The sequence below is a fragment of the Megalopta genalis genome, chromosome 2 (genome assembly GCF_051020955.1).
Source record: "Megalopta genalis isolate 19385.01 chromosome 2, iyMegGena1_principal, whole genome shotgun sequence".
NCBI lineage: Eukaryota > Metazoa > Arthropoda > Insecta > Hymenoptera > Halictidae > Megalopta > Megalopta genalis.
Window position 1 is genome coordinate 41,032,155 of NC_135014.1, and position 27,625 is coordinate 41,059,779.

The 27,625-nt window shown below is 30.5% G+C and overlaps 5 protein-coding genes and 1 pseudogene across 8 annotated transcripts in view; 4 read left to right on the forward strand and 2 right to left on the reverse strand.

Moving 5' to 3' along the window:
- The window catches only part of twin (CCR4-NOT transcription complex subunit 6-like twin), a 178,996-nt gene extending 166,115 nt beyond the window's left edge, over nt 1-12,881 (forward strand). For both annotated transcript variants that reach the window (XM_076519380.1, XM_033468666.2), the window contains exons 4-8: nt 771-922; nt 5,878-6,108; nt 6,395-6,572; nt 6,647-6,786; nt 6,865-12,881. In XM_076519380.1, coding sequence (XP_076375495.1) covers nt 771-922; nt 5,878-6,108; nt 6,395-6,572; nt 6,647-6,786; nt 6,865-6,941 — 778 coding nt within the window. In that variant the 3' untranslated portion in view covers nt 6,942-12,881. The remainder of the gene's footprint in view (nt 1-770; nt 923-5,877; nt 6,109-6,394; nt 6,573-6,646; nt 6,787-6,864) is intronic.
- On the forward strand, nt 3,844-5,031 carry Yip1d1 (Yip1 domain-containing 1). Its single transcript, XM_033468667.2, has 2 exons — nt 3,844-4,193; nt 4,277-5,031. The coding sequence occupies exons 1-2, from the start codon at nt 3,971-3,973 to the stop codon at nt 4,834-4,836; spliced, it is 783 nt and encodes a 260-aa protein (XP_033324558.1). The 5' UTR covers nt 3,844-3,970; the 3' UTR covers nt 4,837-5,031.
- A 1,720-nt stretch (nt 12,882-14,601) lies between the features above and the next one.
- nop5 (nop5 ribonucleoprotein) lies at nt 14,602-18,730 on the forward strand. Of its 2 annotated transcripts, none has more exons than XM_076519378.1 (5): nt 14,602-14,738; nt 16,362-16,470; nt 16,647-16,723; nt 16,841-18,333; nt 18,424-18,730. In XM_076519378.1, exons 2-5 carry the CDS (start codon nt 16,426-16,428, stop codon nt 18,555-18,557), a joined length of 1,749 nt encoding a protein of 582 aa, XP_076375493.1. In that variant the 5' UTR covers nt 14,602-14,738; nt 16,362-16,425; the 3' UTR covers nt 18,558-18,730. The 2 variants fall into 2 exon arrangements, with proteins under 2 accessions (XP_076375493.1, XP_076375494.1); XM_076519379.1 differs by lacking the exon at nt 14,602-14,738 and adding an exon at nt 16,107-16,235.
- mRpS24 (mitochondrial ribosomal protein S24) lies at nt 15,267-16,152 on the reverse strand. Its single transcript, XM_033468639.2, has 3 exons — nt 16,011-16,152; nt 15,740-15,920; nt 15,267-15,653 (listed from the first exon to the last, which is right to left on the reverse strand). Exons 1-3 carry the CDS (start codon nt 16,035-16,037, stop codon nt 15,364-15,366), a joined length of 498 nt encoding a protein of 165 aa, XP_033324530.2. The 5' UTR covers nt 16,038-16,152; the 3' UTR covers nt 15,267-15,363.
- Nucleotides 18,731-19,156: 426 nt separating the features above from the next.
- fzr (fizzy and cell division cycle 20 related) lies at nt 19,157-23,515 on the reverse strand. The gene has a single exon (XM_033468542.2). It carries the CDS (start codon nt 22,658-22,660, stop codon nt 21,200-21,202), a length of 1,461 nt encoding a protein of 486 aa, XP_033324433.1. The 5' UTR covers nt 22,661-23,515; the 3' UTR covers nt 19,157-21,199.
- An 827-nt stretch (nt 23,516-24,342) lies between these two features.
- LOC117219409 (pre-mRNA-processing factor 19-like) lies at nt 24,343-27,586 on the forward strand (annotated as a pseudogene). The gene is made up of 6 exons (XR_013032852.1): nt 24,343-24,454; nt 25,850-26,190; nt 26,410-26,604; nt 26,677-26,832; nt 26,991-27,244; nt 27,317-27,586. The product of XR_013032852.1 is annotated as a pre-mRNA-processing factor 19-like (transcript).
- The last annotated feature ends 39 nt before the right edge of the window (nt 27,587-27,625 follow it).

Consider the following 27,625-nt stretch of genomic DNA (forward strand, 5'->3'; position numbering starts at 1 on the left):
TTTTGCAATTAATGCGGACAAGTTTTATTTTGCATAAAAGCACGAAAAATTTAGTGATCAAATATTCCCTCGTAACACATTTAATTTTTCGTTTAGCATTGTCATAAATGGAAGAAATGTTGCGCGTCACAGCAATCAGTTTTTTATATTCACCAAGCCAATGTTTCTAGTACGTTTTATCGCATAAACGATAACAATGAAGTTAATGGATAATGTCTGTAAAGTGTGAATTTGCAAACACTGTAATACCTTTCTTTCCATCAAAAACAAACAGTAGAATTGCTTATTGCCGAGGAAATCGATGTCAACTTAGAATCAATATACGTACTTATCGATCAGACTTCTAAGGAACTAAGTTTACTTTCATGTCGTGCCAATTGGTACTTTTTCGAAAGTATTCGTGCAATCTCTGCCCAGAATCTGTTGAGCAACTACCGGTGACGTTGATTCAATCTTGTTTACGGGTTTAAGGACGTAAGAGGGATGATGGCGAGTAATAGGTATTCGGTGAGGAATATATTTCCCAACTATACGTGCCACACATATCGGAGAGGAAGTTTATATTCTCCATAGCGTACGTAATACGCCTTCTTACGAGTTGCATCACGAAAATCGTCTGGCTGCCCGAGTCGCAACGTTTCTCTCGCATTGACAAGTCAAATGGGAGAACTTTCCTTTATAAAATAGCGTCTCGTTTCGTTAACTTTCAAATAAAATATCAGCTGTGAATGATATTAAAGTTGGGCATTTTCGTTGTTCTCTGCCAATAGATTTACCTTAATAAAGGAGCATTTAGTCGAATTCAATCAATTGGCAATGGCGAACGCGGAGGGCTCGGACAATATGTTGAACAGAGTGATGCCCAAGGACAACATCGGGCTTGCAGCTTTGCTTAGAACGAAAGAAGCTGCATGGGATAACGGTATGTAACAAACTTTATTTCGTTTAAGATTAACACGTGCATTTGAACGCGCAACGTTAGATTCACGGTGCGTAAATGGCTAAACATTGTCCTTGCTCGTATAAAGTCGCACACGTTCGTATCATTCAAACTGATTTATATCAAATTATAAAATAACTGAAGAAATATTCCTCATATCTCGTACGTAAGCTGGACCATGTTCAGATAGCCATTTACTCCTTGTAAATCTAATTAAAGGCTACCTCGTGTCTCTCTTACCGAAATTGTAAAATGTTTCTTGTTATCCTGTTATATCGGCGATACTTCTTACACGCGTGTAATCTAATCCAAAAATGGTAGAACTATTGTTGCAGTCCAAAAGCGAACGATAAAATAAATCTTCCTCGATTGATCAAGTTTATGAATCTCCGTTGTAAGGGATGATACAATCGCATTGATAGCGATCGATCTTTCGAGTTTGGTGGTTCAAACTACGATTTTCGTGGGTTTTTTTTGTAAGTGTGTAAAAGTGAGAAAAGAAAGGACTAATTATACTTCATCTTCTCTTTTTCAACGATCAAGATGTTTCTCTCAAAAATCTCCCAAAAACAGACACATGAAAAGAGATGTCTGATTTTTTAAAATATGCCAGAAATACGATATCAATCCTTGCGGTAGATAACACCATTTAATACTCTGATAAGAATGACTTCGAAGTGATCGCAATTTCGCAGAAGGATACAGACGATTGTAGCGAACTACTACATGACCGACATCGTTCACCATTCAGTGATCAAATGGAAGAACAAAATTTCGAGAATATTGGACACACCAGTCTAGTGAATTTTCAACAAGGAGATTACAATTCCATCAAAGCGTTCATCTGCTCCGAACAGTTGCTTGTGAAAAGGGTTACAGCATCCCCCAGACGCGATCATTAATTCCTCAACGAATGAAAAATAAGCTCGGCGGAGATCAATCTGACGTTTCAATTATGATCAAGACTACCATGGACACAGTCGCGACATCGCGTCGCAGGAAGACTATTGGTACCCGAGGAAGTATATTAAAATCGAAATGATGACGCGACTGAATTACAAAACTAGTCGTGAAAACGAGCTATCTGGCTCGTTGGAAATCGAAGAGACTGATTAATTAATTGCGAACGATGCTCGTCGAAGAGCGCGTATTCGAAACGTCTGAAGGAGATGGAGCGGTTCAAGTCCGTAGACCAGATATACAAGACCAGTCATATAATTCATGCTGGACTGCCAATCCTATCGTGCGCACCAATCTACCAGACGTCCCTCCATGTGTCACTCGATCCCTATTTTTTTTTTTTTTCGAGAACGTATTAACTTGCATCTCTCAGGGTGCAACCGCGCCAGTGCATTACAGCGTGAGTTTGCCACCCTTAATCTTGCCTTGCTTTTTCTTCGTATTTCTACATTTATCAAGGCATCATTGGAATACCAGTTTTAACACTTTCGCTGCTATACATTACAGTAATATGCATTAAGTCTTTACTCGTATGTAGGCTGGCCATTTATTTCCATGATGAGCTCGGTGCAAACAGAAAAATCGGTTCTAAAAAGACTCTTGAACTGCATCTATGCGTGGCTCTTTAGCGTAAGCGAAAGAACATTAATTTAAACGTATTGCAATCTATTTCTGAAAGCCGGTACACGTCCTTTGAAATTGTTTCATCAATGTGTAGCAGCTACGTATTCTTTATACGATTGCAAACTTTTGCTCGGATCCGGGTCACGTGGAGCGAAAAACACCTAAATATTTAAACTGGTTGCCCGGCAACAGGTGGGATAAAATTGAAGGGATGATTTTATGTGACAACTTCATATGAAAATTAGGAATGATGAAATTGAGATTTTCTCTTCTTTTCTCTTCTTTAAATTTGATCATTACCTGTTGTTATTTATTACATGTTGCTTTATATATATATCATCATTAAGAAATAATATACTTCTAATACATGTATGCATAAAGTATCAATTAAAAACTTAGGAACGCAATTAATATTTTTGGTTTTTCTCCAGTGTGTAGATATAACAAACTATATATATACACACTGGAGGAAAACCAAAAATATTAATTGCGTTCCTAAGTGTTTAATTGATACTTTATGCATACATGTATTAGAAGTATATTATTTCTTAGTGATGAATCACTCCGATGCTTCATGGTAAAAACATGGCAAAAATCCATTTATCTGGACACATGAAAACAACACACATTGTACGTATGTATAATATAATGGAGAATCGTGTTTCTATTTCCTTATAATAACGTTAAGTGATCTTATTTTAGACGCGCGTTTCAATATTATTTAAAATTCAATTTTTAGAGTTGGAATTTGAAGGTTATTATTTACTTTTTTTATAAAATGTAAAAAATCTAATACAAACAAGATATAAAGGTTGGAAATTTAATTAGAAAACTATAACGCATTACGTTGTTGTTTCCAAATTGTTCTGACCATCGAAATAACTGCAAAATTCAGGAGGGTTATTTTACTGATTATTTTACCATGTTATAGTATTGAAAGTGTGATAGTCAAAGTTATAGTATTTGAATATCCATTATTTTCATTAGTTTATTCAAGTTACATATGTACTTGTAAATCGAGCTGTTTACTTCAGCAACCTGTTCAATTTTACCAAAGTATTTCCCTCAGAAGTTGCATAGCTTTAGAAACGAATATACATATAATAACTATAGTTGCATTCCACTGTGAAAGGTTAACGAAAGAAATAGACAATTTTATCTAAATTAAATAAAAACTTATGAAAATCTTTGACATGAAAGATAGTGAACAATTTAGAATGAGATATCCAACATGGTGTTCAAATTTCGTTTCCAGCTTTTTATTGTCGATAACATAGAAAACTGTATGGCGCTCTACTACAGAGAACTCTTACAGTGGATTTACGTACTTTGAGAAAGGCCGAAGTTTCATCACTGCAATGGTGTCATGATTACCAATGAGTATCGTATCTGTCAGTGATTATATTTAAATTTGAAAACATTGTAAATTGTAAAACAGTTGTAAAGATGTCTGGTTACACTGGCGGAGACAGTTATATAGGTCAACCAATGCAAGGACAATATAATTTTGATCCCTCTGATTTCGGTCAACCTAACCAACAATTCGAATTCCAGACGTATAGTGATCAACAATCTGACAATTATTCCTCATATAATCAAAAAAGCTATCTTAGCCACAGTCAGAATGCATACAGCGGTGATATCTATAACCAGGATGACTTTACAAAAGGTGATCTACTGAATCCTGATAAAAGCAATATATGTATTTTCAAAGGGTATACATATTTTATAATAGTTAATATAAAAATCTAGGAACAAATGGATTTGTGGACGAAGAGGATGAACCACCACTGTTGGAAGAACTGGGCATAGACCCCAAACGAATATTACAAAGAACATTGGCTGTATTGAATCCATTTCATAAAAGAGGAGAACTCGATGATGCAAACTATTTGCTTCAGGATTCTGATTTGGCTGGCCCAGTCGCGTTCTGTATACTATTTGCTGCGTGTTTGTCACTAGCAGACTCAAAAGCTAATTTTAGTTATGTTTATGGTCTGGCAGTGACGTCCTGTATATTCATGTATATTCTTCTGTCGCTAATGAGCCATAGAAGTAATATCACATTATTTTCTATCGCATCTGTTCTGGGATATTGTTTATTGCCTATAGTAGTACTTGCTAGTTTTAATGTTTTCACTACTTTAAAAGGCCCCATAGGATTAAGTCTCACACTGTTGACAGTTATTTGGGCAACCCTTTCATCATCTAGATTACTTACTACTATATGTGGAGAGGAAAATCAACGTCCCTTAATCGCTTACCCTTGTATTCTTCTTTATGGCGCTTTTGCTGTGACAGTAATATTCTAATAATCAATAAATCTATATAAATTTTCAACGTGAATACTTTCTAGCCATTTCCTTTTCACTGTTTAAATCATCTATTTTATTGATATTTTCCTGTATGCCATCGACATTTTATACTGTACTGCATTGGAAAATTATATTAATAATTAATTCAATTGTTTTCTATAGTTTCTAAATAAATTATATTATCGAACTTAATGTGTGTTGTTTTCTTTTTCTATGTATTACCCACTGTTGTATGAATGTGACTGAGTGCATTAACAAATGTACAAGTTATATCAAAACCGATATTAATAATGATGGTTATTATTATTACATTAATATATATAATAAAATGAAAATCTTTCTGAAAATTGCAAAAAATATAAAATAATCAATATATTTAAGTGATATACTGTAAAATATTATGAATTAGTTTAATGTTTCATGTTGTAAACATTGAAAATTACTGTAGTATGATATTAGATGATAGAGCAAGAAAGTCTTAACACATTGAACGCCCAACGTTAATCAGTAGTTTCTTCCGGCGCCACAAAGCAAAAAATTTTACAAAAGACTATAACGTATTGTCCTGAGTGTCCAAAGTCACCCCAATTATGTTTATAGTATATTATAAATGATTTATGTTTTTTAACGAATTCCATCGTAACTAATAAAATGTTATAATATTTTAAAAATAAATTTAAATATAAGTATAATTTGTTAGTATAAGTATATTTTATATTTTATTATTTTATTTTATTATTAGTATAAGTATGTTTTTAATGTTTGTTTTTGTTTACTTTATACTTTATTATTACCCTATATTGTCTATACTCGTCATAGTTGTGTATAAAACTACTATAAATTACCACCAAAATCCTACTTTAATTGGACGAAGACTGCGGAAATGTAGCTGTCACCCAGATATGGGTGACATGGCGTTCAACATGTTAAAACTCTAAGATTTTATTAAGATTGACAAATTTTTAAAAATTTCTGTTATAAATTAAAATAAAATTTCTGTTAAATTTAAATTAAATTTTTCTCACTTTAATTTTTTAGGCTTGCCATCTGATCCAGCACAAGTTCAACAACCAATTTTAGTATGTACAGCACACATCCACTGGGATCCAGAATTTTGTGATGTTAAATTAATTCAAACAATGATGCTCAGCAATGAATTACGTTCCATTTTGGACCAAGCTGGCCAGTCTTTCAGACTTGGTCACAAGCCTGACTCTTCCAATGTTCAACTATTACTTTGTGGTGACTTCAATTCCTTACCTGATTCTGGTAAAATACTATAAAGACATTCTCATAATAATATTTATGTTAAGATGCTCCATATGTTTTAGCACTTTAATTTTAGTTACATAGATATCTGTTTTTGATTAACATGATTTAAATTTTGTTAAGAATGCATTTTATACATTCTGTATAAAATGTAAATATGTAGACAACTAAATAAACAATAGTGCTAATTATATATGTAGTAACTTAAGTGATAAAACAAGAATGTAACTCATAAGATTAATATTAAAAAGTTTTAAACAAACGTTTATATTTATTTCCAAAACAGGAGTAATCGAATTTCTTACATCTGGACGAGTAGCGGCCGATCACCGTGACTTTAAAGACTTAGCTTATAAATCATGCTTACAAAAGATCTCTGGTTGCGACAAACCTAATGAATTCACCCACTCCTTTAAACTTGCATCTGCCTATAGTGAAGACATCATGCCCTATACTAATTACACGTAAGTTTTACAATAATAAATTAGAATTATATTCATGTATACAATTTTATATTGCATAATTTTGAATTTTACAGATTCGATTTCAAAGGAATAATAGACTACATTTTCTACTCAAAGCAAAGTATGGTACCATTAGGACTTTTGGGTCCATTAAGTGCAGATTGGTTTAGAGAACATAAAGTGGTTGGGTGTCCACATCCTCATGTTCCATCTGGTAAATTCATAAATTTTTATTGGATTATAAAGTAAGAAATAGTATCAATTATAATTACGTTTTCTATTTTTACTTCAGATCATTTTCCACTGTTGGTAGAATTAGAAATGACACCAACAGTAGGAACAAGCAATGGATTGATCTCACGAAGGTAGCAGCCGCTGCGTACTAGGCCCAAGTAAAAATAAGGAAATAAACAATAATAAGGAAAAAATCTCCATCACATTTTTCTCTTACTTCTGGCTCTAGCAATATCACTCGCAGTCAACGACTATTCTAATGGCAAATATTACAAATACTCCATATTACCGCACATTCAACAAATTATCAGATATTGATGAACAATTCTAATGACCAGGTGAAGGGAGTCGTGTTGTAATGCGTTTAGCCCATGTATAGTGTATTGCATTTTTAAGACTTACCTTTCCCATATTAAGAGTATTGTAACCTTTATCACCATCGTAATATGTAGATACCTATTTTCCTACAAAAAGATATTCCGATCAAGCCTCTGTGATATTGACATTAACAATTGGAACAATTTCACATATTTATTAACAAGTTAGTATCTACTAGATGAATCCCCTAATCTCTTCCTAAATGTCATTACAACATTCTCCAAGCCAATTTTTTTATAAGAATGCTGCCATCCAACAAGAAATTGTATTTTTAAACAAAACAAAAACAAAAAATAATGAAAACATACACGCTATACTGGGCTGTGCGAAGTGATTGGAGTTGACTTAACAATTTCAATGCAAGTACAAATCTGTTCTTATTGGCCACGTATATTGATAATGATAATGTTATATAAAGAAATAGATGATATTGTAGTGAGTGTATTTGTAAGTATGATAATGTAATGATGTTCATCAATCATAGCATCGTGAAAATCAGTTAACATTCACTTATTAGATTTTGTTCCAGTTATTAATATATACCATACCAATTTACTACTTGTTAATTCAGTTGCATTGTACAATCGCAATCTTTTTGCTATTTTTTAAACTCTAATTAACATTTAATTCTATGTTCATTAAGCAAAATTGAATTGACGTTTTTCAGTATTTTCGATATATTATATCTATCAAAATTTATGATGAATTTATTAAATTCATTTATTAATTACACAAAAAATATATTACCAGAAAAAAGTAATTAAAGAAACTTTAAGAAAGCATCTAATTTTAATATATAAGGACATCTGCTACTCTGATTTCTGATATAAATAATTGAATAGTTTTTATTAACGTTTTTATAAATAATTTGTCAGATATTTTTATTGAATTACTTAAACAACAAGATCATATTACAGTGTGTATTTTACGATATCAATGTTACGTAATTTGTTTACAATTATAAGAATTTATTATTTCCTTTAAAATTTGTATCTTTCTGATAGTACAATTACCATATTAGTTTTTAATTTTTATTTCATTGAGAATAGAACATATATGCAAAGTATTTAAAAATATAGGAAATTAAAAATGTTAAATATAGGAAATTTAAATAGAAGATTTATTTACAATAGGATTTCTAAATATCTTAAAAATGAAGCGACTATACATTGCATAATCTTGATTGTAGATAATAAATGTAATCAGAATAAAATGGACTTATGATCCATTCATGTTTGACAAAAACAACTGAATTATACAAGTAGTATGAAATTAGTTTATCAAAGTCATGTGTGTAGTAAATGTTGTATAAAGTAGCTAATTACATTCTAGTTTTAATTAATGAGAATAGAAATGGCAGTGTCTATTTGTATATGTATTCATATATTATCCACAAATCACATTATTACTCAATCAAATGAACAATGGATACACAAAATATACTACAACGGTTACTCATAATTTGGGGCCTAAATTGAAACTGCACATTATACTTTGTAGTTTTTAAAAATTAAAATTTTCATTCTTTATACGGTATATGTACCTATTTTAACATCAGTAAGATGTATGATAATAAATGTTAATGCTTCATGTGACAAAATCTTTTCGGTAGCTTGATACTAAATAGTTAAAATTCTTATATCCATATTTCTTTTTAATTGTGATTCATTAACATAATAAAAAAAGAAATTGTATTGTATTCGTTTTCCACATGATATGAAATTTCTTAAAGTGAAATAAAATTTAGAATTATCAATAATTTTTATATAATATTACGTATTAAGTTTAGAATTTAAACACTTTTTAATCCTGACAATACCTCTACGTTTTTTACAGCAAAGAAGTAACATTATCTTTATATTTTACCACAATTGATTCATTGTTTGTAAAAATAATGTTTTAAATATTTTATTTAAAAAATGTACTTTGCTATTTTTGATGGATGAAACAAATAGCATTGATATATAAAAACAGGTTGTATTGAGGTACAATGCACAGCATTTGAACACAGTTTTGTACGGGTTTGCATATGTAACTTTTTATTATATTTTATCAACAAAGTACGAGTGCTTATAAAATTAATTGTAATTTGAATATTTTAATATGTGAATAGACAATTGTTCTTCACTTAAAAATTTTTAGACAAATAATATAATTATTTAAACATTGTTCATGCTAAATTTGATTGAAATGGTTTTATTTGAAATGTTAACAAAACAAGCACTTTAATCTCTATCATCTTGTTCGTATGGGTATGAAAGCACTATGCGACACCATGCGTTTTTGTGCATTTTGGCACACAAAGACTGTGCCATAATATTTAAAATAACTTCATCAAATAGAAGCTCGAGAAGATTAATGATTAATATAACATTTTAGCTTAGACATCATATGTGTACTCTATTCTAAATACAGTGGTTCTCAATGTAAATATTATTTTTAATAATTAATTTGAAACATTATTAATTCAATCCTTTTTAATATGTACATTTACAATCATATTATGGAAAATAGTTTATGAAAATAAACGTAAATCTCGAATTGAATTACAGATAATTCTTGACTTGCATGTATTACATCTATTTGGTCATCTAAATTCATTTTTTGTTGCCCTATAAGATAAATTTGAGGACTACTGTTTTTTTAATCTAATAACACCACTTTTACTAACATGAATTCATATAAGCCGTAATACGAAGTACACTGTAAAAAGCAACAAAGATTTAATTTTTTCTGATGTTAAGAATAATGTGGTTTCTCTCTTTTTTACAAAATAAATATAGCAATAGAGTTAGAAGTGTCCTACGCTGTACTGAATACATTCTTAACACAGTTCGATGAATTCTCATAAAGGTTTAGTTGTTTATATTCAATTACATAATTAATTTTTATACGTAAAATTTATAATATGTTGCTATCATACAAAATTTGTGTGACATGATGATTTTATGTATTACATAAATTTAAACATTTTTTTAAGCATCCTTAAAAAAATATCATCAACATCCTTGGAAAAATATCATATCAATGCTTAACAAATTCAAGTCACACATGTGAAGTATATTCGTATGTGTAATAATATCAAGTTCAATTGTATATTTAGTCAGACACAACAGTATTAATACTTAATACAATACTTGTGATAAAAAAATACATAACATTATAACAAAAACAGTCTATTGAACCTTTGTAAGCATTCAGATTAGTTTCTATAATATCAGTTTGTCTCCTTATACATAAAAAGGTTGTTAATACCAATAAATATCCATTATTACTGCTTTAGAACCGATTATTTTACTCTAGTCAACTAGTGATATAATAAAATTATATTATTACATGTCGTAATTAATATTTCAGTACATCTATGTTTGTGCATTTTAATGACATAAAATAGAAATGTTTAGAACAAAACACCAATCATATAAGTATGACAATAAATGGAGTACTTAGATAGAACCACTATTTAGGTAAACATTTTACTTTTATAAATGAATAATATTAGTTTCATTTAGTTTATTTTTATTATCTAAACTTATAATTTCTTTTTCAAACACTCAATAATCTAATAATAAAAAATACTTTTACAAATTCTTCAGTACATAAAATAGTTGTATTCACTTGTATAATAAAAAACGGTTCAATAAAAAAGGTATTTAAAAAATATATGTACTAGAAAAATATTCAATTATTTTATTTTACAATTTAATTATGGCATGTTACAGATAGGATCATTCCACATTCATGAATAGACGCATAATGCAAAAACAATTTGATTTTAAGATATCTTTTTAGATTTGCTGTAAGTGAAAAATTTTAAAGTCAACGATTATTATGAAAAGGATCGAAAATGTTTCAAGAAATTTACTTGTTTATAATTGATACAATGAGAGTGATGTTCCTTGACTTTTAAATACAATTATAATATGAGAATTCATTGAACTATTGCGAAGTTCTTTCAATTCAACTGTAAAAATTCTATGTCATTAAAGAAATGAATCTCTCAAAGTAGTTCCCCATCAACCTTTTAGTATTGTTGAAATACCAATGTTACAAATATTTTTAACTATGTTAATTCTCAATCTTCTGAGCCTCTTCATTATATAGAAAATTTAATGCTAGGTCTAGATTAGTTGATGGTAGGTAAATATTTTTATGTGGTTAAATATTAATTGTCAATTCTAAGTGACGCAAACATCAAGTTCTGTTGTTTAAAATGTTTAGTACATCCTCTATACTTTGATTGATTGTATGTAGTACATACCTACACATTGTAATTCTCGGTATACTACATAATTTAAGGGTATATACATAAATAAATACAATGTATGCACAATACTGTGTAGAATAGTATTGCTTTGTTAAATAAGTTACACAAAATGATAATTTATGTGCTATCAGAATATATTATATTCGTATATAAAAATACATTTCGAATTTAGCAAATATTATCAAACAGTATAATAAGTAACACCAAAAAGTAATTTTCTAATATATATTTTAGCAATAATGTACACCTTATTATACAATACAAAACATTTTTAGATATATTAATATAATTTTATTTACTAGAACGTCTACTTCCATTTTGAACAGATATTAAATATAAAATTATATGGTTTATTAAATTTTGTAAGTTGTTAATAGAGTTTTGCAATACATAGTCACTTTTATGTAACGTTCTGTTTATGAGTAGTCCCATTACAATAGGTGAAAGATAATATTTAATACAAATCCAAAGATAATTTGGTGGAGATCACACTACTTATTTACTGTAACAAAGTGCAATACCCAAATAACGTTTATTGCATTCTACACAGTTTCGTGCAGCAATGTAAATTTTTGACTTCCATTAATAAGAATGTAATAGTAGAATAAAATAAGACGAGCACAGCACATTTCAGCCTGTACTTTTATAAAAACATGATCAAACGATTGTAAACATTACAACATAATTGTTGCGTCCGTCATAAAAATAATTACATCTCAATGTTAATAATGTAAATTCAATCAGATTTCGTGTATGCTTTTAGACATTCTTTATTTGCATAGTGAGAATGTTGGAATCACGACTTGTTTTCTAAAATTCTCTTCTTTTATTTTTCTAACACAAACCAAATATATTTCAACACAGAAAGAATGCTTTTCTAAAAAAATGTACATCTATGAATCTTCTTAAATACCTTATAAACACTTAATTATTAAATATTTTGTCGACAACATATGAAATATACATTATGGTCATCAATTTATAGATTTTATTCATATTTTTATATGTTAAGTTTTTATTATTTCAATAATATTTCAGTGTCTGGCATATCATGAATTTGTTTTATAGCAAAATAAATCATAGTTTAATAATTATTCATGATTCCTCATTACTATACACTCATATAAATACTCAAAGATTTATGGAAAGTACAAATAAGTAGCAACACGGTCCTGATTGAATATTGAAGACAAGAGTTGTAAGGACATAACGAAGGAGAGAATGTGTTTAGTAGAATATATAAAAAAGTTTGAATGCTCTGTCAGTCTGCACTTAATTAAGTACCCTTCTAATTTAAATACCTGTTTTCAAATGACATGTAATTTACTTTTTATTGAAAATGCAATGATTGTATATGGGCTGCGTTTGAGTCATGATTGAATGTAACAATTTATTAACTAACGTAAAATAAATTGAAAATATTCAAGAAACATTATCTACTTTTCAAAAAAAATCACGCACCGCCGATATTTTCATTTCAAAAATACTTCGTTTATATGACGATTTTTTTTTTAAATAATAAATAAAAGCCATGGACATAATTTACCAATTTTCAATATTTGTGCGAAATCAAAGCATAGAACTTTTTAAAATTACAGGAAGTGACACTAAAATATATGGTAGAAACATTCTTTGCAAAATTTTTGACTTTAAACTTCGAGTCACGGAAAACCCTTCTGGGAAACATTATTTTTATCTAAAAACTGAAGCTATGTACAGTAAATTCTCTCAGCTTGTACACAAAAAGGGACAATTTGGGAAGAGGAGATACGATTATTCGAGCCTTGCGGCTCGTTTTTATAGCTACCATTTGTCAACAACTATAAAATCGTGTCCGAAGCTGGACCTCCCCTTCCCAAATTGTTCACTTTTGTGTCAATTAGGAAGAATTTACTGTACTTGCAAAATTTTAACCAAATCTAGCGTGACCAATTTTCGAAAGTTATAGCATATTTTCAATTATTTTAAATGTTTGCTTGTAAATTAATAAGACAATAGGATGTATACATGTATAAGGAAAGGTTGAAAAAAGAAAATTTAGTATGAAAATTTAGTTGCAAATAACATTTACTAGTAACTTTTCCAAATATTATAGGTTATATTTATTATATTTCCAAGTCAATTTCTTTTTCTCTTTTTGTATAATATGGTGCAGTACGAAATCTCAGCTATTAGTATACAAATTTGATCGCAATGTCAAATAATGCATCATGCATGAAGCTAAAGCTACGGTATAGTATATACGACACCAATCATCGTTGCATGCGTCAAGAAATATTTGCATGTATTTATCATTGTATATACAATAAGAAAATTACATTGCATACATATACAATATGTAATACATTATATATGCATACATATTTACTACAACTGCAGACACATACAGACGCATATTGCCAATGAGCGACTAGAAATCCAACATAACCACAATCTACATTTACATCACAGCTGAGGTTACATATACAAGGTATTCCAAAAATGTCTCGTAATCCGGAAATGGAGAGTTCCTGGGGTCATTTGAAATAACTTTTTCCTTAGCGAAAATTCAATTCGCGACTTTGTTTACGAGTTATTAACGAAAAACACTGACCAATAAGATGTGAGCTCGGCTAACGCGAGACGACCCTGCCAATGAACGCACAAAGCCGGTTGGGTCGTCTTGTGCCAGCTGATTTCGTTTCTCATTGGTCACTGTTTTTCGTTAATAACGCGTAAAAAAGCCGCGGATTAAATTTTCGCTAAGGAAAAAGTTATTTCATATGAACTCAGGGAACCCCCATTTCCGAATTGCGAGACATTTTTGGGACACCCTGTATATGTATAGCAGTAGACTTAGCATTTAATGTATCTGTCACCTAAAAATTGAACATTAGAAGCTCCATTACCATCTTCGTATCGCGCTCATCATTCGTTTTTTACAGATATTTCAGAAATTCAAGCTTATTAGGGAGAATTGAGTATTCTGTATACACTCATTTGTATTGTGGCACATTTTATGATTTTATAGGCCACAAATTTTTACATTGCAGCGCGTATATTCAAACGATGAAAATGTGTGTACCTCCGATACCACATCTGTGATATAAATACAATAATAATCGTTTGTGGTTGGCGACGAACCAGATATGTAATATATAGTGAGAAAGATAGCCATCTATTGGTGGATATAGGTGGAAACCGCCACAACCTATTAAACATTAGAGATAGGACCTTTCGAAACGCAAAAAGTTTCGATTTCTCGAAACATTGTGCTAGTTTTGTGATTTGAAACTCTCGAAACACAGGTAAATAATAATTTGTATAAACAATTTACGAAAATATTGTGACGATATGAATTTATTTTTATTTAACTAATAATAATCCAATTGAGTTTGCGTTCAATACTTTAGACACATCTTGATTGGTAAGATTTTACCAACCCATTACAATCGTTTATATCGAGATAATATTAAATTATAACTACATATATTTAATTTTTATCTAATTATATTCAATAAATGATTGAATTTTCTGAAGAGTTTGTCAATATTTTAGTTCCTGACAAAATAAATATCTACACTTTAGAAAAAAGAAAGGAAAAACATTCATTCCAAGAAAGGAAAACAAGCATTCCAGGTTTCGACACCTCACAATATTTCGGATTCGAGTTTCGCGAATCTAAAAACAGAAATAAGTACTCATGATGATGAATACTCATTTCTGCTAAAAATCAGAACCATAACTATCTCTGTTAAAAATTTAAGAAATTTAAAAAATTGTCAAATTGCTAACCAAAACCACAGACAAGATATAAAAATAAATTTAACATGCAATCACGGACCTGAAATTATATTTCTATTTATTTACATTATTGATTACAATTATAGAATGTATATATAGCTATATTTAAAAAAAATTTTTTATACAAAGTTATATTACTTTGTATATAACATCGTCTTTTGTATGTGTTGTTACTATCTCCATTTTAACTGGGCAATGCAGCCAGTAACTTAAAAGCTCTTCACAATAACCCATTAAAAAATACATTTTACCAGGTACTACTTTTCGTACAACAATACAAGCGATTCTGACTATATTATGTTGCCGTTTAATAATTATTTCACTTGCAATCATATCATGCCATGTCCCATTTATAAAATTCCTAATAAAGATATCTTCTATAACAGTTTCTGATGGTCTGGTACCACCTTCTAAATTTGCTGAAAGAAAATGAAAAAATTAACATTATCTTGTGAAATGGTTCAACAATATAAGAATATTAGTTAAAAAAAAACTTGTTCTGTACAAGTGTTCCAAGAATTCCAAGACTTTCTTGCTCCAATATAATGAGGAGGATTTGCCATTTCATATGTTAATGCTTGTGGTTGTTTTAGTTTGGGTCTGTAACGACCAGCTTGAGTTTTATTATGCACTGTACTAACATAAATACTCCTTTTTAGAAGATTATTTTGATTGACTAATAGTATCTGAAAATAAATTGGATATGTTTTTACTACTAACAATAATCACAGGTTATGTTACAAATAAAATAAACTTTGTAATATACATGAACGCACAGAACGCATATACGACGTTACACTCATTGCTTTTAGAAGTTTATTAGAAAGAAAGACTATTTAATTTAATATTAAAATATCAGATATTTAAAAGCCACTAAAATTAAATTTAACAACCACTGATACAACTACAGAATTTGACACCAACAGTTTGTATTTTATGTAATTCGGATTGGCTGACGATCTCGTGAGATAAAGAAGGATACAATGCATTGGTAATATGAAGTAAGTGAGAGTGAGAGAGCATAACATGGAACATGTTGTTACTAGCGCGTGCTGTGGTGTGCTAAAGAACTATGCAATTATATGTAATGTATACTTTCCTTAGAAGTCTCAAGTTTATAAATTTAGTTACAGATTTGAGAGTTACCGAAAAGTCATTAATTTTGGTACTTTAAAAAAAAAGTAAACAAAAATGTTGGTGTTATTTGAAACCCCAGCTGGATATGCTATTTTTAAGGTATGTATTATTTTAATATATCTAATGATATATTATAACCTTCATGTTGCAACACGTGTTCAGATTTCGAATATTTTTTAATTCTGTTTAATGATTGGTATACGTAATGAAAAAAAAATGATCTTGAATGACATCTTAAATGACATCTTAACGTCACATATATATTTTTCTTCTAGTTGCTTGATGAAAGTAAGTTAGCACAAGTAGATAACCTATTTCAAGACTTCGAAACGCCTGAAGCCGCTAGTAAGATGTAAGTAATAAGTAATGTTTTGTTAACACGAAAATTTCAAAAAGTAAATTGTATTTCCATAGCAATGAATTTCTGTGTGCACATAGTCAATGATTAATTTTGTTTTTATTATTTCAGACTAAAATTAAAACATTTTGAAAAATTTGCTGATACCACTGAAGCTTTAGCAGCTACGACAGCTGCAGTAGAAGGCAAACTTTGCAAATCATTGAAAAAAATCCTAAAAAAACATTGTTCAGAGCTTCAAGAACAATTAGCTGTTGCTGATGCTAAACTAGGAAATGCTATAAAAGACAAATTGAGCTTATCTTGTGTTAGCAATACTGCTATACAAGAATTAATGAGATGCATTCGCAGTCAGGTAGATGGTTTATTTGCTGGTCTTCCAAAGAAAGAAATGACAGCTATGGCATTAGGTTTGGCTCATAGCTTATCTAGATATAAGCTTAAATTTTCACCTGATAAAATTGACACTATGATAATTCAAGCTGTCTGTCTATTAGATGATTTAGACAAAGAATTAAATAATTACGTCATGCGCTGTCGTGAATGGTATGGCTGGCACTTCCCAGAACTAGGAAAGATAATTACAGACAATATAGTATTTGTGAAAACAGTAAAAATTATTGGAACCAGAGAAAATACTAGTAACTCTGATTTATCCGATATATTACCAGAAGATGTAGAAGAAAAAGTTAAAGAAGCTGCTGAAATATCTATGGGAACTGAAATCTCTGAAGACGATATTCTGAATATTCAACATTTATGTGATCAAGTTATTGAAATTTCTCAATACAGAACGCAGTTGTATGATTACCTTAAAGCAAGAATGATGGCAATGGCACCAAATTTAACTGTCCTTGTTGGTGACTTAGTTGGAGCTCGGTTAATTTCACATGCTGGTTCATTAATAAACCTTGCTAAGCATCCAGCTTCTACAGTACAAATTCTTGGTGCGGAGAAAGCTCTTTTTCGAGCATTAAAAACGAAAAAAGATACACCAAAATATGGTTTAATTTATCATGCACAACTAGTAGGACAAACTTCAACTAAAAACAAAGGAAAAATGTCAAGAATGTTGGCAGCTAAAGCTGCATTAGCAACTAGAGTAGATGCCTTAGGAGAGGATACTAATTTTGATCTTGGAGCTCAACATAAAGCTAAATTAGAAGTACGTATGAAAATATTAGAAGAAGGCAATCTTCGTAGAATCAGTGGAACAGGCAAAGCAAAAGCAAAATTTGAAAAATACCAGACAAAGAGTGAATATCTTCAATATCCTGCATCTGCTGACACAACTCTGCCAAGTAACAAGAGGCGGCATTCTGAAATTGAAGATAAAAGACCATTAATTGAAGAAGTCGTAAAACGAGAAGAAGAAATTCCTAAGAAAAAAAAGAAAAAGCAGAACATTGAAACTGCAGAGGAATCAATAGTTAAAGAAGAACTAACTGAAATGAACATAGAAGATGAGATTACTTCCGTAACAAAGAAGAAAAAGAAGAAAACTAAAACAGACATAACTGAAGAAGGTGGTTCTGCATCTGTTACAGAAGACCAACAGTTAGAAACTTCTCAAACGTTTGATGAAGCATCCGAAATAACAAAGGGTTCGTTTCATAATTTATAGTCTATCTTACTTTCAAATTTATTAAATGATATTTCATTTTTTGAAACAAATTACTTATTTTTTGTTACAGAACACACAAAGAAAAAGAAAAAGAAAATTAAACAAGAAGTAGAAGGTACAAGCGAGGTTCAAGAAACTGAAGACACTACACCTTTAAGTAGTGAAAAAAAAAAAAAGAAAAAGAAAAAATCTCAAGATGAGTGAAATTATATACATAACATACTTATAAGAAATAACATGTTATAAATTGTTCATTTATTACAATTGGAACACATGCTTTATTGAAATCTAAAATTATAGATGTATTTACATAGTACATTCAATTTAATATTGTAATTTTTTTAATAAGTGATAAAATACATGCAATTCTTTCTTCATATTCGATTAATATGTTGCCAAGAAATATTTAAATATTTTTTTAAATACCTATGTATACTGTAAAATGGATGACTGAAATACAAATTTTATTAAAATTATGATATAATAAGAAGTAGTTTAAAACAAATACGGACTACTATAAATTATGGATGTATACGAAACAGAAACAGTTATATTTTCATACAAAACCTCCATTGATGTACATAGCCATGTACACAGTAAGAAAATATGTCACCAATTTACTTAAATATAACATGTATAATACAATAAATCTGCAGAAGATAATTAAATGTTTGCAAATTTTATATTCTAGAAGCATAAGATTTAAAATCGTTCATCAGATTTTACAATTTAAATTGACTGCTGTAGTTTAGGTTACAGTATGAATCAATTTATGGCCTGGTCATATCAATGTAACACCATAGTTTTGTTAACATCATGTATTTCAAATACTTAATATAAGGATTGTCATATGATCTATATTCTTTAGAAACTAATATAATTTGCAATGCTTACTGTATATTGTACTTTATGAAAATTATCAACATACATTTCGATGAGTTGAGAATTTTAAATGTAAATAATATACTATAAATATTATTGTTAGGACACATTTAAATTTAAAAATACAATACAGAAAAAAATATACATCCTATTGTGTATGTATAATTTGTTAACCGGGAAGACAAGTTGATTCATGATTTGTATTAGATTTCACTTTAAAATAAGTTTTATACGTTCTCTTTTACTTATCTTTTTACTATTTCTATATCGATTATATTATAATATTTATAATTACAGATTACATTATATTCACATTTATTGCAGCAAATTTTCATCGAGTTTATTTCATTTGCGTTTATTTATTTATATAAGGGGATTTCTAATTTACAAATTACCCGGTTAACTGATAAATTTAAGTGTTTTATAAACTAAATACAATTACTTTAAACATACAGTTTTTAACCATACATTCTATTTCAAACTTGGTTTTCTACAGAATATTAATTACAGCTACCTCTCTGTTCTTCAATTTAAATATTATTATTCATTTATGGTTTAGAACTATCATAATAATATTTGAAAAGAATATTTAAAAGGAAGTATTAACAAAATTAATTAATAGAATGGCTGATACTGTATGTATTATTGAATGTTTAAAGTATTATTACATGAACAAAATACAATTACATTACATAATTTATAACTTTTTTGTAAAAAATTCAGATTAACTAATTTTAGAATATTTTTATTTTCTACTACATGATTCGGGATACTTTAAAGTTTTTGAAAATAGATTGTACATAATTTTCAGAACTATACAATATAAATTTTAGACTTTAATTTATTAGAACTTTCACAGTATTTTTATTAATTACGGTTTTCATTTCTTTTAAAATGTATAAGTAAATATGTCAATATATTATTTTTGTTTCTATATAAATAAAGAAATTTAATTTATAAGTCATATTTCAAATTATTTGTACACTTTGCTTATTGTAAAATATAGAATAATACAAATCGTTTAAGGAAGATACAAGTACTTTAGCTCATTAGAAGCAGACATTTTTTCATAAACATTTTGTATATGTATAATCAAATCCAATATGTTTACAAGAGTTAAAGAAATAGCCTTCAAGGATTTGTATAATTATTTTGAAATCGAATCAGCCAGTAACAAACGATGACTAAGTGTTTCAAAATCCTACAGAAATAGAATAATACGCCCTTGGAAGGAATTTTATTAGTGCTATTCATGAATATAACTCTTTAAATCGCTTCCTTCCCATCTCTACTACATACAATATTGCGTTGAAGTCTAATACACTTATAGAGTGAATGGAAACAGAGCAGAGAGAGTTATAAATAATTCATGAAGAGCATTGTATTATTGTATGGATTGCATTTAATTTACCAATAGATACTACGTGATAAATCCGGTCACAATGAAAGTAATATAATTGTACTCTCTGTAGGTATAACATAATTAATAAGGATAATAAAAATAAAACAAAAAAATATATGATTCACAAAAGTAGCATGTACTGTGTTTACAAGACTTACTATAAACTTTTAATAAGGTTCTTTAAGAGATTTCAATGTGTTATGTATAAAAAATATATAAAAATAATATTGTTTTTAGATTTCCTCATAAGGGCATATTTAACTTTTACAAATAACTTATTGCACATAAAATTCTATAAATGTAAATTGTGCATATATAAACTTAATCTACAAGTTCTTACAATTTGTTTTTACTTATATGTTATTACAGCTATATATATTGTATACTTTATAATTTTTAAAAATACTATATTCGTGCATTTGTAGTATGTATATATATATTATACACATACATATGTTTTGTGTTGTGTACTTGCACATATTCGCACTTATATAGATATCATACATAAAACATATGTATATTATACATGAAATCATTACCTTTTTATAGAAATTTATCAAAGTTATCGAATACTAGTAAAGAGATTCAGTACAGACTTATTTTCTTTTTGACTGCGTGCTTTACTAAACACATTCCAAAAACGCAAAGTTTCATCGCCAGCACCAGTTACAATTGCTTCACCATCTGGTGACATTGCTAAATACAAAACCCTGTATGAGTGTCCAGTTAATTTTGCAACTTGTATCAAACTGGGATACTTCCAAACCAAAATTTGATTTTGAGAGTAACCATGTGTACTGACTAGTTCTGAACTATGCTGACTCCATGCTAAATTACAGACTTGAGATCCCGTGTCAATGCATTGCATTGGCTGACCAGTTAGAGTATTCCAAAATCTGATGCATCTATCAGCTGTTCCTCCTCCAGATGCTAATAGGCCATGATGATGTGGCGACCATGCAATAGCTTTAACGGCTGCTAAATGTTCTGTATAAGTTTGTATGGGCGAAAGGGAATGTAAATTCCATACATAAAGTCGATTATCGTTACCACCAGATGCCAAATACTGGTTATCTGGAGACCATTTAAGTCCGCAGACTTCTTGCCTGTGAGCTCCTAAACGTCTTTCATTGACGACACAAGGAGTTCTAACATCTCTTTGCAATATTAACCTGTCTCTGCTACCAGATGATAAAACTTCACCATTCCAAGCTAAGGCTCCAACTCTTGCACTATGTCCTTGCAGCTTGCTTACTTGTTTATTTACAGCTACATCCCATACTTGGATATAGCCTAGATTCGTACCAACTGCAACCAAGTTTCCTCTTTCATTCCAAGCAACTGATGTTATACTATTTCCATCGTTGGAGAGATCACACAGTCTAGTCACCTGACTTGTACACGCAGACCATAGGTAGACACAGCTACCTAAGCCAACACTGAGAACATTTTGTGACGACCAATCCACAAGATTTAAATAAAAATCATCTTGCAATTCTGGAGCATCAAGTACTTTAAAAGGTATTCTAGATATCTTTCTAGTTGCCTTTCTGGGTGATCTTAAAAGTTTTTGACTTTTAGCACTTAGTGGTGATAGAGAATAAGGTAAACTCTGATCTAATAGAGTGTGGTCTTTTGTGGGTGTTGTATATTTGAAAAGGTTCTTGGTAACTAGTGGTGAAAGTACTCTTCTTTCTTCACATTGTCCTTTTACATCTTCTATGCTGGCACCAAGTAATTCATTCTTCAAAAGACAAGAGTAAGCAATGCCGTCACGGCTACCTTCCCCAAGTTCACGAGCTTTTTTTGTGACTATGCCGTTTCGATTGTTTTCTGATATCATTGAAAAAGTTGTCTGCCAATTATTGCCAGATCTTGTTGGTATAAATCGATCGAAGCGATTATTCACCATTTTATTCGGTGAAAAATATACTGACGAATAAAGTCCGGAACCTGCCAGATTATCTATATGACTCTCGCTGTTCGACTTCAACAGCCGTTTCTCATATTCGTGATGAAACATTTTTTTTTATACTACGATCTCTTACATTTAGTCACATAATTATGCACTTTACAAGTATACTTTTTCTATAAATCACTTAAATTGCTCGTCTATTGTCATATTTGTAGTAGAACATTGTATACAAGAATAATCAACCAAATTAGGCTAGTTAGTTGCTATTCAACGTCAACTTGGAAAATTTTCAATACGGAAATAGTAGGAAGCGACAAATATGATTCTCCAATCGAAACGCTCAGTTTGAAGCTAGTGCAAAGGCATTGAAAAGCAGATGGTGAAACATCTACGTAAAATAGTATACTTGAAGAAACCCCCACCTAGCGTCGCAATTGTAAAGTTATCTTTAGTATATAAGCATGTATGTATATAAATAAAAGTAACTTTTAAATACAATAGAGTAGTGTTTCACGATAGTAAGCCAAGCAGGAACAAACGGCTTAGAATTATGAAGTAGGTAGAGAAATCTGATTGGTTGATGCTTCACAGCTAAACAGTGCTACCCTCGCAGTTCTAGCAAAAAGAAGAAGCGACAAACGAAGTAAGTCGCACCGATGATCGATGTAACTTTATCGTGCTTGCGGTCTTTTCGCACATCCGTATGCCTAATGCTCCATCTGAGACACTTGGCGCGATATTCGACTTGTACTTTTCGTCACATAGGATTCTTGACCACAGAGTCCAGTGTATTTTGTCCTTTTAATATGGCGACTACTTGCTCTGTGTTTTTATTGAATACTGTAGCATTTTTGTCAGCACCACCAGTTAAAATCTTAGTAGTATCTGCATTATGAATATCTAATGCTAGTATACTAGGTATACTGGCAGAGTGAAGACCCTTGAACAAATAAAAATTATGATAATATGCTCAGAAGCTTTCAATAAACCAAAATTGAGCAAAGGAAGTTACAGAATGTGACGCGAGTGTCTGGAAAGCGCGAATACTATCTTACGGCATCAAATCTTCAGGGACTGAACGTCCGCGACGTTTCCTTACCTGTGTGAGCACTATAGCCCTTTCTTGTAATTTCCTTATTACATCCTCGGTAATATCAGCTTGTTCCATGGGTTGGGCTGCAATGCCACCAGCTTCAATTGCAACTGCATGTAACAACGTGTTTTATAACACAGATCTTATTATAGTAAATTCTCCCTAATTGTCTTTCAGCTTGTAAATAAACACCAATTGTCAATAACTACAAAAATAAGGCACAATGCTTGTATAATCGTATTTCCTCTTTTCAAATTGTCCATATTTGTTTACAAGCTAAAGGACAATTAGGAACAATTATACATAAGGATAATATATATTTTTCATACACATTGTGGAATGATGGTAGCTTACACAATTCCAGCCTATGGTTTAAAAGTAGCCAAAGCTTCTCTTGCTGCAGTAACTTCTTCTGTCAATCTAGTAATTACAGGGCAAGCTGCATTATGCTGATACGAGGCGTGAGATAATTCTTACCTAGCTATCTGAAGCTGCTGTCTAAGCGTAAAAGAATGTGACATCACAGCTTCGTACATAGGACTGCTGATCAAAGATCGCTACATATCATGGATATTATAGATGAAAAAGTTGCTTCTTTATTGTCTCAAGGGGTTGGATTATCTTAATCCAAAAGAAGCATCTGACCATAAATTCATCCTTTTGAGATTGAGCACATTAGTTTTACATCTCCAACAACATGGACAATACAAAAAGTAGAAGGAATAGAGGTATTGTGAGCTGGAATGAATCAACTTTATGCAAATATAATGGGCCACCTAGTCAACAATGGGTTTTACCCAACTATGCAGGTAATTAATAACAATAATTCTAAACATGATCCAAATTTATTCATTTAATTCCTTTTGTTTTAGGTTTTCCAATGAAGTTTTGCTTTGAAACCAGTTACACTTACAATAGCCATTATATTAGCAATGAAGCCATTAATTTCTTCCCAAATGTCGGATAAATTAGTATCACTGCTTTTGATTAATGTTTTCAGTGTTTTTGCACTGATCTATCACCTGAACAATGTGTCCTCAAAGGTATATTATGTAATACCAGTTCAAATCCTATGTTTTTAAACTATATACTAATTTTTACTACAATTTGTTTGCTTGAAGTATGGACTTGTTAAATTCCGAGCAGAATTTAATGATGGTTTCTAATGCATCTGGATGTAGCTATGTGCTATGTTTATTAGCTAATTTAATACAATTGGCTAATATTGAGAGGGAGAAGATATTTAGACAGCTATATTTTCCATCCTTCACGGTACATAGTCTCATTACATGTTCATCATAAAATATTTGCTCCACTATTTTTTAAAATGGGCATTAATTTATTATGATTTATCTCAGTTTGTTGTAACAAAAATGTTGGAAGCATGTTAACAATACGTTATTGCAAAGAGGAGTAACCTAATGCATTGGCACCCAACTCTTGGGTGGCTGACATAGAAGACAGCACTGTCTACAGTGTTTGGCAAAAAATCGTTATTATGTAGATATTATTTCTTTCGATGTTATTTACACGATATTACTTTAGTAATTTTTGTAAATATCAAATTATTTTCTTTTACGAAAAATAAGTTTTTATTATCGTTATTTTACATTGTATTTTCATTTTGTGCATTGTAATATATTTGTAATTTAAATATTTTACAGCATTTTTAATGCAACTCATAAATATTTTCTTGTAAAATGCATGAATCATCAACTGTTTATGCAAATTGTTTAAATTTATACAAAAATTGATGAAAGTAGTGGATGACTTAAATGGCTTGCACAGTCAGTACATTTCGTATGTGTGAAAATGGCGCTTTTTTGTGCGAGTAAAGTTTTCTTCTTTTAATTAATATTTTTCAATTAGGTCTACAGATTACATATTTATATTAGATTCGCATAGATAGCTTACAACAAATGATTTTAAATAAATCGTATTTTTTGATAAATATTGAAGCTGATGCCGGCAAACACTGAACATAACCTAAAATGCTTCACATTACCATCGTTGTTTTCTACAACTAACTGAATTTTTAGTTTCCAATGAAATGCCGGAACACCCCGTCATATCACCTGTGTGATATGACAAAACGCGTTTAATCGAAAAGTCGCGAATCGTGAAAGAAAATGGAGTAGATCCTATAACAGGAAAAGAATTGACCATTGAACAGCTTATCGATGTCAAAAGAATGTTATGTTGTTAAACCTTTATCTTGGACAGACAATCTTTCGTCGATATTCTCTTCTTATGTTCTCTTACAGCTACTCCAATAGTTAAGCCTAAACCACCAGGTGCCACATCTATCCCAGCTATATTAAAAATTCTGCAAGATGAATGAGACGCTATGATGTTACATTCTTTTACGCTCAGACAACAGCTTTAGACAGCTAGGCAAGAATTATCTTATGCCTTGTGTCAGCATGATGCAGTTTGCCATGTAATTGCTATAGACTGACAAAAAGAAATTACTGCAGCAAGAGAAGTTTTGGCTACTTTGAAACCACAGGCTAAAATTGTGTAAGCTACCACCATTCCACAATGTGTATGAAAAATATATATTATCCTTATGTATAATTGTTCCTAATTGTCCTTTAGCTTGTAAACAAATGTGGACAATTTGAAAAGAGGAAATACGATTATTCAAGCCTTGTACCTTGTTTTTATAGTTGTTGACAATCGGTGTTTATTTACAAGCTGAAGGACAATTGGGGAGAATTTACCGTAGTAAGACCTGTGTTATAAAACATGCTATGTTGTGTAGGTAATTACAATTGAAGCTGGTGGCATTGCAGTCCAACCCATGGAACAAGCTGGTATTATCGACGATGTAATATGGAAACTTCAAGAAAGGGCTACAGTGCTCACACAGGAAAGGAAACGTCGCGGAAGTTCAGGCTTTGAAGATTTGATGCCGTAAGATAGTATTCGCGCTTTTCAGACACTCGCGTCACATCCTGTAACTTTCTTTGCTCAATTTTGGTTTATTCAAAGTTTCTGAGCATATTATCATAATTTTTATTTGTTCAAGGGTTTTCACTCTGCCAGTGTACCTGGTATATTAGCATTAGATATTCATAGTGCAGATACTAGTAAGATTTTAACTGGTGGTGCTGACAAAAACGCTACAGTATTCAATAAAGACATAGAACAAGTAGTCGACATATTAAACGGACATACCAAAAAGGTATATAAATCGTTCCTGTATTTCTACGTCTTTAGAATCTCTTGGTACTCATGGTTTGTATTTTAATATCTACCTTTGACCATAAATAAATACCTTTGACTATGGCTCAGTTCCATCCCGATGGATTGATTTTCGGCATCGGTACTGCGAACTTTCAGGTGAAGATTTGGGATTTGAAAGAATAGTCAAACGTAGCTAATTTCCCTGGCCACTCGGGACCAATTACAGTAATTAGTTTCTCCGAAAACGGTTACTATTTAGCTAGTGCTGCTGAGGACTCTTATGTGAAATTGTGGGATTTACTCAAGTTGAAAAACTTCAAGACACTTCGATTACAAGAATCGTATGAGGTCAAAGATATTTCCTTCGATCTAAGCGGCACATATTTAGCAGTCGTTGGAATAGACGTGAGGTGAATGTCGCGCTCCATTGACCGTTCGATTGTTACTGAATTATGTTACTACTTATTTGTATTCTGTTTCAGAGTGTACTTGTGCAAGCAATGGCAAGAACCGAAAGTGTTCAATGATCACACAGCAGCCGCGACTGGTATTCGTTTTGGAAAGCATGCACACAGTACATAGCATCAACTAGTATGGACAGGACATTAAAACTTTATGGACTACCTTAAATACATAGTTATAAAATCATATTAATTTAAGCACAATTTAAATTAGAGCTTGTAGAATAAGCTTGAAAAGTAGCGAGTTTTTCTAATATTTGTATTATTTGATTCATACATAATAGTAAGCAATTCTGTCTCCGAATAATATTTTATCCCCACCATTTTGTT

What these genes read in the sequence shown, in the direction of transcription:
- Yip1d1 (XM_033468667.2), top strand. Translation starts at nt 3,971, where the DNA reads ATGTCTGGTTACACTGGCGGAGACAGTTATATAGGTCAACCAATGCAA. An exon ending in CCAGGATGACTTTACAAAAG is followed by an intron (nt 4,194 to 4,276) that starts GTGATCTACTGA and finishes ATAAAAATCTAG; the next exon opens with GAACAAATGGATTTGTGGAC.
- mRpS24 (XM_033468639.2), bottom strand. Translation starts at nt 16,037, where the DNA reads ATGAGTGTAACGTCGTATATGCGTTCT. An exon ending in TAACGTCGTATATGCGTTCT is followed by an intron (nt 15,921 to 16,010) that starts GTGCGTTCATGT and finishes ATTTATTTTCAG; the next exon opens with ATACTATTAGTCAATCAAAA. An exon ending in TTGGAATTCTTGGAACACTT is followed by an intron (nt 15,654 to 15,739) that starts GTACAGAACAAG and finishes ATTTTCTTTCAG; the next exon opens with CAAATTTAGAAGGTGGTACC.
- nop5 (XM_076519378.1), top strand. Translation starts at nt 16,426, where the DNA reads ATGTTGGTGTTATTTGAAACCCCAGCTGGATATGCTATTTTTAAG. An exon ending in CTGGATATGCTATTTTTAAG is followed by an intron (nt 16,471 to 16,646) that starts GTATGTATTATT and finishes TTTTTCTTCTAG; the next exon opens with TTGCTTGATGAAAGTAAGTT. An exon ending in AGCATCCGAAATAACAAAGG is followed by an intron (nt 18,334 to 18,423) that starts GTTCGTTTCATA and finishes TTTTTGTTACAG; the next exon opens with AACACACAAAGAAAAAGAAA.
- fzr (XM_033468542.2), bottom strand. Translation starts at nt 22,660, where the DNA reads ATGTTTCATCACGAATATGAGAAACGGCTGTTGAAGTCGAACAGCGAG.